The 12,528-nt window shown below is 23.9% G+C and overlaps 2 protein-coding genes across 5 annotated transcripts; one reads left to right on the top strand and one right to left on the bottom strand.

Annotated features, from left to right (window-relative positions):
- Positions 1-580: 580 nt before the first annotated feature.
- LOC113553270 (kinesin-like protein KIF18A) lies at positions 581-12,362 on the bottom strand. 4 transcript variants are annotated; one of them, XM_026956524.2, is made up of 13 exons: positions 12,079-12,361; positions 11,216-11,364; positions 7,030-7,265; positions 6,091-6,248; positions 5,654-6,020; positions 5,294-5,493; positions 4,919-5,230; positions 4,657-4,851; positions 4,420-4,599; positions 4,144-4,320; positions 3,648-4,083; positions 3,071-3,143; positions 718-736 (listed from the first exon to the last, which is right to left on the bottom strand). In XM_026956524.2, exons 2-13 carry the CDS (start codon positions 11,350-11,352, stop codon positions 718-720), a joined length of 2,490 nt encoding a protein of 829 aa, XP_026812325.1. In that variant the 5' UTR covers positions 11,353-11,364; positions 12,079-12,361. The 4 variants fall into 4 exon arrangements, with proteins under 4 accessions (XP_026812334.1, XP_026812315.1, XP_026812342.1 ...); XM_026956533.2 differs by lacking the exon at positions 3,071-3,143 and having other exon boundaries at positions 581-736; positions 12,079-12,362; XM_026956514.2 differs by lacking the exon at positions 12,079-12,361 and having other exon boundaries at positions 581-736; positions 11,216-11,352.
- LOC113553299 (arginine-hydroxylase NDUFAF5, mitochondrial) lies at positions 9,129-10,649 on the top strand. Its single transcript, XM_026956565.1, has one exon. The coding sequence runs from the start codon at positions 9,445-9,447 to the stop codon at positions 10,474-10,476; it is 1,032 nt and encodes a 343-aa protein (XP_026812366.1). The 5' UTR covers positions 9,129-9,444; the 3' UTR covers positions 10,477-10,649.
- Positions 12,363-12,528: the final 166 nt, after the last annotated feature.

Below are 12,528 nucleotides of genomic sequence, written 5' to 3'. Positions count from 1 at the left end.
TTATTATTTTGTAATATAGTACTATCTCAACTCACAAATTAAATTGAATACATAAAGTAGTTGATTACCCTATGATTAAAATTAAAAAATTGTAATTTTTTAAGGCATGTATTATATCTAAACTGTGAAAATGCATATTGAATACCCATTTAAACAGACACAGTAAAAATGTATGATGGCTATTGGTGTTATAAGTGAATCAATTTTACAACTTTTAATAATCAGAAAACTAAAATATGAAGCCACCAGGTAAAATCAAAGAAATATAAATATACATTTGTTTTGCCATCAATTTATATAAATAAAATTGTTGAAAGATTAATATCATCACAATTGGAGTAATCTCAAATAAAATATAAATTGTATTTAGATAAAAGAAATAAAAATAAATTATACATTCAAGTAACAAGTATTTTAGTTTTATAATAATACAATTATGAACGACAATTTATGGTTGAAATTTGTATTTCTATGATTAATAATAATAATAATAATAATAATAATAAATAATACTACAATACCAATTTATGGTTTTAATGATTATTATTATTGTTAAAAAATATTTCTCACTAAATAAAAGTAAAACTAAAATAAAACATATTACTAATATGATATTACACAAATATAAAAAGTTTTTTTATGATTGAAAAACACTTAACACATTATAATTATAAAAGTAGGAATATGTCCTTAAACATTTAATACTTCTTCAACTTGTTATAACCAATTTCGTTGCCTGAAAATAAAATACATTTTTTAAAACTTAAAATCATTATTATATAATTTATTAAGTTAAATTAAATAAATAATTAGTAAAAAAAATAAGCCGTCAAAATTATTTTTTAGATGAAGTCATAATCACATTTTTTTTAACAATATAGGGAGGATAAACAAATTATGAAATAAAATATAATTTAAAAAAATATACACATATTTAATATTTATAATATATGTTCAGGTACAGTAATTATTGTCAATACTGTAAAATAAAAAATAATTGTTTGAAATGGAATTTAAAGTTTATAAATTACTTAACAAAATTATTGTTTATATAATAGTAAATTATACATCATATTATACATTTACAATAAAACAAAAAGAGGAAACAGTATAAGTACTGTTATAGTGCAGATATGAGAATCGTGAAAGAAAATTAACAATGTAATCATATAATTAAAATAATTGATATTTTCTTAATATAATAAAGTGACAAAAACCATACATATAATACATAAATATAAAATATTAAGATAAGATGAGATGGTTAGATAGCTGATAAGGTATCAAATAAAATAAGCAAGCACATAAAAATCAGTTTACAAAAGTCAGTAATGGTAAGGCCAGTGTTTTAAAGGGTATAATAACCCCATAAGCCAAGTTCTTGATGTAATAATACCAGAAAAAAGGAAAAACACTATCAAGAAAAAATGTCATAACATAAGCTGCTATAAAGAATCTTACGCATAAAATATGTAGATATTAGAAAGAAAGATATAAGCACAGAATAAAATAAGACAGAGTAATAGAGATGTGTAATAGAAAGACAAAACCAACACTATGCTGGGAAACTATGTTAGGACTAGAGACTACTAATTTTTTTTTTTAATTTAACCTTAATGATTGTTAGTCTTGGCATATATTCAATTACTTCATAATTATTTGGTTTGTTAAATTAAATAACATAGATGAATAATTAGATAAAATACTACATAAAAGCATTAATGTTGATCATAGTTAGTACATTGAATTAATTCAGTCTTTGTACTTAAATTAAGTTTGAACTTCTAGAAGAAGTATTCACAGATTTAAATATTGAAATTAAAAATTTAAAAAAACATAAGGTATTCTTAAATATTATTTCAATCCAAAATTGTATTATTACTATATTATAACTATATTTCTTACAAAATATACATTTAGAAAACAGAATTTAATTTACATGAAACATCAAAGCAAATTCTGTCAATAATAATTAGTACTAAAATACTAATTACAAATTTTAATTGACTATAAAAACACAATACAAAAAATTATATCACATGACATTTTTTATAATAAAAATTTAAAAGGCTATAAAGTTTATAAATTAAAATATATAAGGTTACATTTAATTTAAGTGATTCGAGTAAAAAAGGTATTTAGATTATATTAGTTTTGGATATTAAGGGTAGTGGTTCTGGTTAATTGAGTGAAAGTTTCTAAAATTAAAATTAAACTAACTTAAGATATCATTATTATATATTTATAAAAATTATGAAGCAAATAAATATTATTTACAAAGACAATAATATAAAATATACAGTATAAATACTAAGCATATTATAAGTATACAATGAAAGATCTAAACATTCCCATAGATTATTGTGGTACTTATACAATATTTCAGTAATTTTTTTAGATTATTTATATAAAATTATAATTGAATAGATAAATCATGAATGTACAACTACAGTATACTCTCAATTATCCATTTAATAGGGTGGGATGGCATCCACGGATAAGCAAATTCCGTGGACAATTCTCTAATTTAATTAAATTTAATAATTATGTTATTAACAATTATAATTAAATCTTGTAATTTTATATAGTATTTAAGAAAAATTAAACGAGAACTCTTTTTATTTTTGTATTAAATTTATAAAATATTTAAACTATTTATTTTTAGACAAAAAATCAGTAACAAGTTGTTATTTTTTTTGTTTGAAACACTTTTTTTAACTTCAGATTGCATTTTTTTTTTTAACAACTTTTTGTCACATTATTTTTATGTATGTACATAGTTTGTTCTACAGAATAACGCGGATTATCAAAAGCTCACTGTATTTAAATTGATAATCAATAACTAACAAAAAATATGGATCTCCTATACAAATTTTAAATTTCTAAAATGTAATGATAAATCATATAACATGTAAGTATTCAACAATTTGAAGTAAACTATTTTAAGCAAAATTTAATTTAATGAAGTAAACTATTTAAATATAAAGCATCGCAAAGTAAACAAAAGTATAATAAGCTAAAATAAAGTAAATGAAAATAATAGTGTTAACACTACAATTTAATTAGGTACCTCATAGTCAATGTAGGTTTTTGATTTTTTACTATTGTCTTACATGAGTCTTGTGAAGTTATCCTTGTGTTTACTGTAAAATTAAAAAATATACATTACAGATGTTTATTGAGATAAAGAATATGTGAATTTTACTATTGTTTATACATTTTTTGAGAACTACATGCACGTCCGATCTGAATTAAAGTTCAAGTTTTATAAATAAAATAGTCTACAGATTATTCAATATCATTGTTTAAATCATCAACTACATAAATCCTTTGTAAATGTTCCTGAATTAAACCACACTTAGACTTATTATCTAATATTAAAATGCTGTTAAAATTTTACATTGACTAAAACTATTGGATGTATTATTAGAACATATTATTTTATTTAATATTTATAAAATGTTTAATTATTTCTTATTTATATTCAACTCTTTAAATACACGCGATTATTATAAACAAATTGCATATAACTTAGATTTGTTAAATTAAATTAATAATAAGTTAACAATTGACATATAAAACCATAATATAACATTTAACCAACATCAATTTGTGTTTATTTATTATGTATCATCAATACAACTTACCAGATTTTGTAGTTAATATATTATTAGTATTATTTCGTGTTTTCGTAATAGCTTTGGCAAGAATTGGATCAGCCAGTGTCCTAGTTGCAGCCATAATTAGTGGCATATTTTCTTGATTAACTTTCCTATTAGAAAGTCCAGTTTTGTGATTGTTAAGTACCAATCTTTTTCTTTGTATGGTAGGCTTAGTGATGGATTTAGTTAGGCAACGTGTATCAATAGGTGGTTTACTACGATGAGGAGTGGTTGTAGCCATACGTTTAACAGATGCTAAATCTAAATTTTGTTTCAATACAAAAGTATTATTTAAACTTTCAGCTTGACTTGAAATAACTACAGTTTCATCAGCATTTGAGTCTGGTGATGTGTCCATTTTATTAATTTCAGGTTGTAATGTGATTTGTTCCAATTTATCTTCAACAATTTGTAATGGACTCTTAAAAATATTAAAAATTATTTATAAAAAGTTTAATTTATAAATATTTTACTAACTTACCATACACTCTTCTAATTTAATAGGTCTTGAAAATTCAGGCTTTGTACATGATCTCAAATTTTCAATACTAAGCTCATTTAAATTAAAAAATGCATCCCTTTTGATTTTGCATTGGTTACCTGGTGAAAAATCCCAACTAACTGCTTTCAAACCTCCCAAAAATGATTTTGTTACATTCTAGAACAATCCAAAAACAAAAAATAAAGAACAAAATAATTATACGTAAGTTATTTTTTATTATAATTATTTTTAAAATAAAACATAATAATGACTTACAATATGATTTTTTTTCATATCTTCTGTATTTTTATTATGTGCGTTTAATAATGTATAATACTGATTAGATTTTTCCGCAAGCATAGTTATTAGTTCATTACTGATATTGAGGTTACTGTCCAATATCATACCAATCTCATTTCTATGCTCAAGAAGGGTAGCTTGCTCTTCTATGACAACCTAAATTTTTGTATGAATATTGTTATTTGTTTAATAAGAAATGTTTTAAATACATACCTCAGCATTAAAACGAACAATATCAATATCTAAAAATTGTTTAACATTATTTTCCTCAAGTTTTTTAATAAATAAGTTTAATTCATTGTTAGATGCAATTACTTCATCCCATAATATATTTAATTGAGCATTTAAACTAGCCATACGCCCTTGAAATTGTTGAATAGCCATATTTATTCGATTCAATTCACTGGTCTACAAAAATAAATAAATAATATACTTGGATAAATTAGAAATAAAATAAATGATAATGACTACAAACCATTTCATCTAAATTTGGAACGTTAAACGAAGAAAATCGTTCAAGTAAATTTTTCTTTAAAAATATTCTCAATTCTGTTTTTTTTTGTGTTGATTCTAAACGAAGAATTTCATTGTGTTTTTTAATTTTTCCAGTGAATAAAGATTCCAAAGTTGATTTAAGATCTTCTAAATTGTCTGGTGGTACAGGTGTCTTAGATTTTGATAATTCTTCATGTTTTTTCTTCAGATGCTGAATTTCATCTTCTAAGCCAGATATTAATTTTGTGTAATGGGATGGAGGATGGTTGATTGACATTACATTTTCTTTCAGCTTAAATAAAAAACCGGCATAATATAAGGAATTATTTATAAATACCACAAAAATAATACTCACATTGGATTTAATTTTCATAGCTCGAGAAGCATATTTCAATGTGTTATGAGTATCTTCATATGATGACAAGGCTGGTGACACACATGAAATCATCAGAGTCTTACAGTTTCCACCAAGAGAATCTTTTAATAATCTAGTTAGTTTTGAATCTCTGTAAGGTATGTGCCTCAACCCATCTGACAAGTTATTGATACAATTTCCTATCATAAATAATTATTAATGTTATTTAATAACTTTAAATGTTTAAAATATTATATCTAATAAAGGTATACAATTCAGTATATATATATAATACATAAACCAATTTTTGCATATGTATTTAAATATTTATTATTTAATAGTAATAAAACAGAAACATACCGAGAGCAAGTAGGGATTTATTAATGTTAGATCCTTCTTTAAACCTCATCCCTTTATTAGAAGATGCTCTTTCTGAACCTGCCAGATCAACCATGGACAGCTTGGCCATTTTTACTTGATCTGTATGTTTAAATGTCATCTGTATATACACTTGAAACAATGCATGTGATCTAGATGACTCGGCATTGGCATCAGTGGGGTGTTGTGTACGATTGTCATTGCCTCGACGTAGCATTTCAATAAGTTCATCAACATTATTTACCATTTTTATTGTTATACCAGCAACTGACGTTGTATTTCCACATTCACGTAAAAATAAAGGTTTTTTATCGGTTACTAATAAGTCATATACCATTTCATTATACACCTAAAATAAAAATAATTACAAAATAATTTTAATTCATCACTTTTTTTAATATAATATTTTAATACATTACTTCAAGATAGGAAACATAAATTTCAAATTTTTTAGAATTTTGTTGTTCATTAACTTTTTCATACAAATCTTTCATAGTTAAATATGTAATACCATAGTTTGTTTCATTACCCAACATGGTAAATGTTTTTCCAGCACCTGTCGCTCCATAAACGAAAACTACAATACATGGATAAATTAATTTTTAATAAACAGTAAAATATTGAAGCATTCATATAGTAAGTGATTTAGGTACGATAAAATAATGATATTGACTTAATAATTTTGAATAACATAATATTATACAGAGTGTCCCGCGAGGATTTACCCATTGCAATATCTCCTGAAATAATGGAGATATCATAATTCTGGTTTTTTAATAAGATTCACAGGAATAAGAACTACAAATATTTCATGTTTTAATTTATTTTTGTGTTTTGGTAAAATAGTTAAAAAATGTATTTTTTTATTTAATTATTTGAAAAAAAATTAAAGATAGCCATTTTATAGAGGTTTTTTTTTCTGAAAATATTGACGTTTTAACATTTTAATTTCATCAATTTACTGATTTTTAATATTTTTTCAAAACTAGAAAAAATAAAGTTCTATAATATAATAATTTTCCATTATTTCAGGAGATATCGCAATGGGTAAATCCTGTATACATTAATGTTATTAGTTTGAGATTTTAATAAACATTAGAGATGCTTTTAGCTTTATTTAAAAGCAAGGTGGATTCACATTACTTTAGAGTCAACAAGTTCATAATTTTCTTGAACGATACATCACAAAACATTATACAGGAATCTATCACCAGATGTTTTAATTTTTTAATGGCTAGACTTAATAACCAATATTTTAACAGCATATTAGATACAACACATGAATGTCAATAATTATTTAAATCAGTTCCGTGGAATTTTATTAAGATATGTAGTACAGCATATACAATGGTACATACCTGAACAATTATATCCACACAAAAGTTTGTTAAGTAAATCTTTAGTGCTTTCATTGTAAATATCTTCATTAGAACTTTGGGGTCCAAAAACACGATGAAAATCATATTTTATTGATTTATGTTGTCTTTTTGAAATATCTCTGGGGTTTTGTTTAACACCATGGAAAAAAAATGGTGTCTCGTCTTGTTTTGGATCAAATATTAAACCATTATCATTTCTGATTCTTATTGTTTTACTGTAAATCATGAAATAAGGTTAATTTAACATATTTGGTTTTTAAACATTAAATATAAATTAATATATATGAATTATATTTATCAGTTAACATTTTATTTAATAAAGAAAAAAAATATACCATTTAAATAACTGCTTTTATCTAATTAAGGTATTTTTAAATTAAGCTAGAGTAAAGATTATACAGTAGAGATGGCCAAACTTTTTTTTAGAAATATATACTAATTTATTTTTCTTTTGAATATCCATAAAAATACATACAACTATACTATATTATCAATAGTAATCAGTGAAGTTTAATAGGGAGGGAGGATACTAAATTTAAAATAATAATTTCTAGCAAAGAGAAATGAACATTGAAATTGTCTGCAATCTACCATTTGGCTTCCTCTACTATATAAGTACATAAAATATTTATTTAATGTTTTATCATAATATATACTTAATTATTACTAAATCGAGCAATTAAATTGCAAACACAGCTAATAATTTTAAAATTATGATTCATAGTTCATATTTAACTGAATTAACAGGAGCATATGTCATAGAAAAAGACCAAACACTTACTAGTTCAGTCTAAAATTATTTTGGCCATCAATACTTTTGCTATACACATTACCTTTGTATCATTTCTTAATACATGCAAGTATAAATTTACCATAGAAGACCACAAATATGATTTATCAAAAATGATAGCGACAGGCATACTTAATGATGACAGTCAGATAGTTAATCAATAAAACAAAGTTTTATTATTTATATTAAATTAATTCAAATACTCATATGTATTTTGAATGAATATTAAAATAGTAACTTTACTATCTAGATAAAAAGACAAAAGGTTCTCATGAAGGAAAAACTTGTATTTAATTGTAAGAGTAGTGAGCATTTAGCTAGCTATGAATAAATTTAACGAAATTATGTCTATGACTAAGATAATAAATTTGTCATTGGATTCATTCAGTGATAATGGATAAATTGGTAATAGGAAGTATAAAAATGGAAAATAGTTACACATATAATTATAATAAATATCACTCAGAGCTTGACATGAAAAAACTTAAAATTCAGAATATTTGAAATAAAACTTAAAACTTAAATAATCATTAGTTGTATAGTATTTTAGAAATGTTATACTTTTATAAAAAGGACAGGTATGTAAAAAAGATGAAATTTTCTATTTACATATTTTATACCCAATATATATATATATATTAATTTTGAGTAGAAAAATTGTAAATAATATAATAAAAATTTACAATTAAATGTATACTAAATCAGTATTACTCATGTTAGATAGTGAAGTTAAATACATAAAGTGTTTTTTCTTATATTAATATTATAAACTATAAATGATATTCAAATGTATAACAAAGTATGTACTTATAGAGAATTTTGTATTAGCTTTTCATAACTTGGAAATAAAAAGAAAAGTTTTTATCAATTTTTTGAGACGGAGGTTCTAGCTTCAAATGAATATATAAAACAATTGTGGCTATGTATTTTTAATATATTTTGTTAACAGATATAAGAATAACTTTTGTCGACTTTGTATTAAATTTTCAAGAATTTAGACCCGGCAAATAATTTTTTATTTCATATTTATAGGAAATTTAAAATTTCTCATTCATGTAAATAGCTCTATATTACATAGTAAATAGAAAATAAAAATCTCAACAAGTATCTAAGGTTATTTGTTTTTGAGCTCTATATCAAACAAATAAAACAGATTTTTTTAAATAAATTATTATTTAACTTGGTAACACTGTGTATGAATTATCAATCTATGGCCATATCCTTGTTGAATTTGATTTTAAGAATAAGTTAGAACGTGATTTGAATCAAAATCCTAGTCTGTGATCAAAATTATTTTATCATTTTATAGATTAAATATTTAAGTTAGTTTTAACTTTTATGAATAAATTAATAATATTTAACAAATACTAATGCTTTTAATTTGTATTTTGTAATTATTGGTTATCAACTTAAATAGTTTATTTATCATCTATTTTCTGTTGTAGAGTCAATTAACTAAGTGCTCCAAATGTAGTAAGGCGATTATAAATATTCATTAATTACTCTTTATATCTTAAAAATCTTATATCATCAAATTGTAAATTTTTATAAAATAAACAAACTTATCAAACAAAAATATTTAATTGTATTCCACAATTTAATAAATGTTGTGTAAAATGAACATTTTAAGAAAATCATTAATGAATGAAAAATTATTTATTAGAAAATTAGCAACATTAAAAAACGCAAATGAACCTACACCCATGACCGTTTTTGACAGAAAAGCTAAAGTTTTTCAAAAACAAAGAGCAGCAATAGCTGAAGATAGTTCAATTTATGAATATATTAAAGAAGAAGTTGGATATCGTTTATCAGATCGCCTCTTTGATATAAAACGACAATTTAATTTAGTGGTTGATCTGGGTTGTGGATATGGACATGTATCAAAACACATTTCCATAGATAATGTAAAAGAGTTAATTATGTGCGATATATGCCAAGAAATTTTGAATAAAGCCAAAAATCCTGAGCCTGAAGTAAAGGTTAGTAAAATAGTAGTTGACGAAGAGAAATTACCTTTTGAAAATGATAGTATTGATTTAATAATTAGTTGTTTAAATCTCCATTGGGTAAATAATTTACCTTCAACTTTTCTACAAATTAAAAATTGTTTGAAAAACGATGGAGTTTTTCTAGGAGCAATGTTAGCAGGTGACACTTTATATGAATTACGATCATCATTACAATTGGCAGGCATCGAACGTGATGGAGGCGTAGCACCTAGAATATCACCTTTTGTCCGTCTTAGGGATGTGGGAGCATTAATGCAAAGTGCTGGATTTTCTATGCTAACATTAGATACAGATGAACTAATTATTCGTTACCCATCAATGTTTGAACTAATGTGGGATCTGAAAGGTATGGGAGAAAATAATGCTGTTCTACAACGGCCTTTGCGACTGAACAAGAATACTATGTTTGCAGCAGCTACTATATATGATAAGCTTTACGGAAATCAAGATGATAATAGCGATACTAAAGGTATTCCAGCTACATTTCAAGTTTTGTATATGATAGGATGGAAACCAGATCCATCACAACCAAAACCATTATCTCGAGGCTCAGGACAAATTTCAATCAAAGATATAGGAGAGCTTGATAAAATTGTCAAAAACTTAGGAAAGATTGAAACATAATTTGTATTTATTTACTCAATTATAATTAAATGTGTTAAAAATGAGTAAAATTAGTTGTATACCTTATGAAATTAGTTAAATTTAATTTTTGAAAATTAATCATTATGTAATAAATAATAATAGGTAATTTAGTACTTTGTACAGCATTGATGTGTGAATATTTTATATAGAAATATTTAAAGAATAAAAATATCTAACTGTATAAACGAATTAACTTATTATAATTGATTATAAACAGGTAGGTACTAATAATCATTCTAGTAATTAAAGTAGATAACTTAGAAAATAAGAAAAAGTCCTTTTGTAATGTTCCTATAAAATTATTACTTAAAACTATGACAAATAATAACTCCTTGTTCAGTAATATTTATTATGATATAGACAATATAGTTTATAATATATTTTATTTGGTCAATGGATAATGTACCTACCTAATATAAGGTAATAAAATATACATAATACCTACATATGGAAGGTAATATTGAATGATATTTATGTTTTTTAGTATTTGTATTTTGTTTTATAATTATAACTGTTAATGATAAACTAATAATGCATTTAAAGTTTATTAAAATACCTAAAAATTATAGTACGCATATGACATTTTTATTTTATAAATTTAATTTTCAAAATACTAATATAGGTAGGTAGATATATTAAAATTGAATGCAAATAATAAGTTGTAAAATATATAGTATCTTAAAAATATGTTATTAATAGTTAAATAATAAAATCTTACGGTTTAAGTAAATCATCTTCTTCTGGTAATGGTTTAATACGCACAAATACTCGCATTTGTTCTTCCTGAGCAATATTTCGTCCCCGTCCAGGTACAAGTTTTTTCAAATTTTCTAAGCTTCTACGGTTAAGTACCATTATAGAATTTTGCTAAAATTTCACAAATACCAACAGATATTCTTATTAGTTATAAGGTATTTAGTTTTGAAATTAATTAATTTCTTAAATCCTCAGCTTTTCATATACATTTTAAGAACATTTTTTTAAAACAATCAAACAATACAGTTTTTTTAAAACTCAATTAACTTTGACCTCAAAATTTGCTGTCATCAAAATTGCTATTCAATACCACAAATGTTTCCATGAAAACTCCAACCAACTCATCAGAGATCTAGCCTTACCAGCATTATCTGATAATCCGACAAGACAACTTAAGCGGAACTGGTGCCGTGACTAAAAAATTGTATAAACTGTAAATTGTAAATGTAAGGCTACTGGGGGTCTAATGTGAGACTTTCTACTATTTCATTATTCATTCTTGCAGTTTTTCTTATCCTTCCACAATTATTGACTATTCTATATATATGTATAGATTATAATAGTATATACAAAATAGGTTAGTTCAAAAAAAAAAAAAACATTAATAAACAATTGTATTCACTTCTTTTTAAGCTTGTTAAAGTTCTTATCAAAATTCAACAGTATATTAAGGGTATAATTATTGTTCGAAAAATATAAAATATTAAAACTGGAATTACCAACTATAAAGCTCAAAAATAGGAAAGAAATCGCGACCTTTATTCACATACCAGCTGTAGAAGAACCATATCGACATTATAAGTCTAATTGTATGAATGTCCTTACCAATCTATAATTCGGTGATTGAATGTATCAAATTATGTTAACTCCGATTTGTTTATTTTCATTCCCATTCGAACTATTAGGAGTCACTCCGAAAATAATTAAAACCAGATACGAGTTTAATAGCTTGATGACATCAATGATTTCATTTCGAATGATTTATCACAAATAAAATTAATGTACCAAAAGCAAAATTAATATAAATATTAAATTGTTGGATACTTTTTATACCGCACTATTACTATATAATATTAACAATTGGCATTTACCATAGACTTCAGAAAATACGTTATGTTTGTGAATTTGTGATTTAAAAAAAAAACCGATAAACCTTATGATAACTACAGCGATCCAACATACTCGATTACAGTGCATGCAACATAATTAGAGAATAATATTTGAATACGAAAATTCCACAGACATAACATAAAAATACATAAATTTTTATATATA

This window comes from Rhopalosiphum maidis, chromosome 1 (assembly GCF_003676215.2).
Source record: "Rhopalosiphum maidis isolate BTI-1 chromosome 1, ASM367621v3, whole genome shotgun sequence".
Taxonomy (NCBI): domain Eukaryota; kingdom Metazoa; phylum Arthropoda; class Insecta; order Hemiptera; family Aphididae; genus Rhopalosiphum; species Rhopalosiphum maidis.
Note: the sequence above shows the minus strand (reverse complement) of the source record. Positions and strands in the feature narration are given on the sequence as shown.

Excerpts from the sequence above, each read along its gene's own strand:
- LOC113553299 (XM_026956565.1), top strand. The coding sequence starts at position 9,445 with ATGTTGTGTAAAATGAACATTTTAAGAAAATCATTAATGAATGAAAAA.
- LOC113553270 (XM_026956524.2), bottom strand. The coding sequence starts at position 11,352 with ATGGTACTTAACCGTAGAAGCTTAGAAAATTTGAAAAAACTTGTACCT. Across the intron at positions 6,249-7,029 it reads GTGTGGATATAATTGTTCAG|TTTTCGTTTATGGAGCGACA; the intron begins GTATGTACCATT and ends CATGTATTGTAG. Across the intron at positions 4,852-4,918 it reads TTCCAAATTTAGATGAAATG|ACCAGTGAATTGAATCGAAT; the intron begins GTTTGTAGTCAT and ends TTATTTTTGTAG.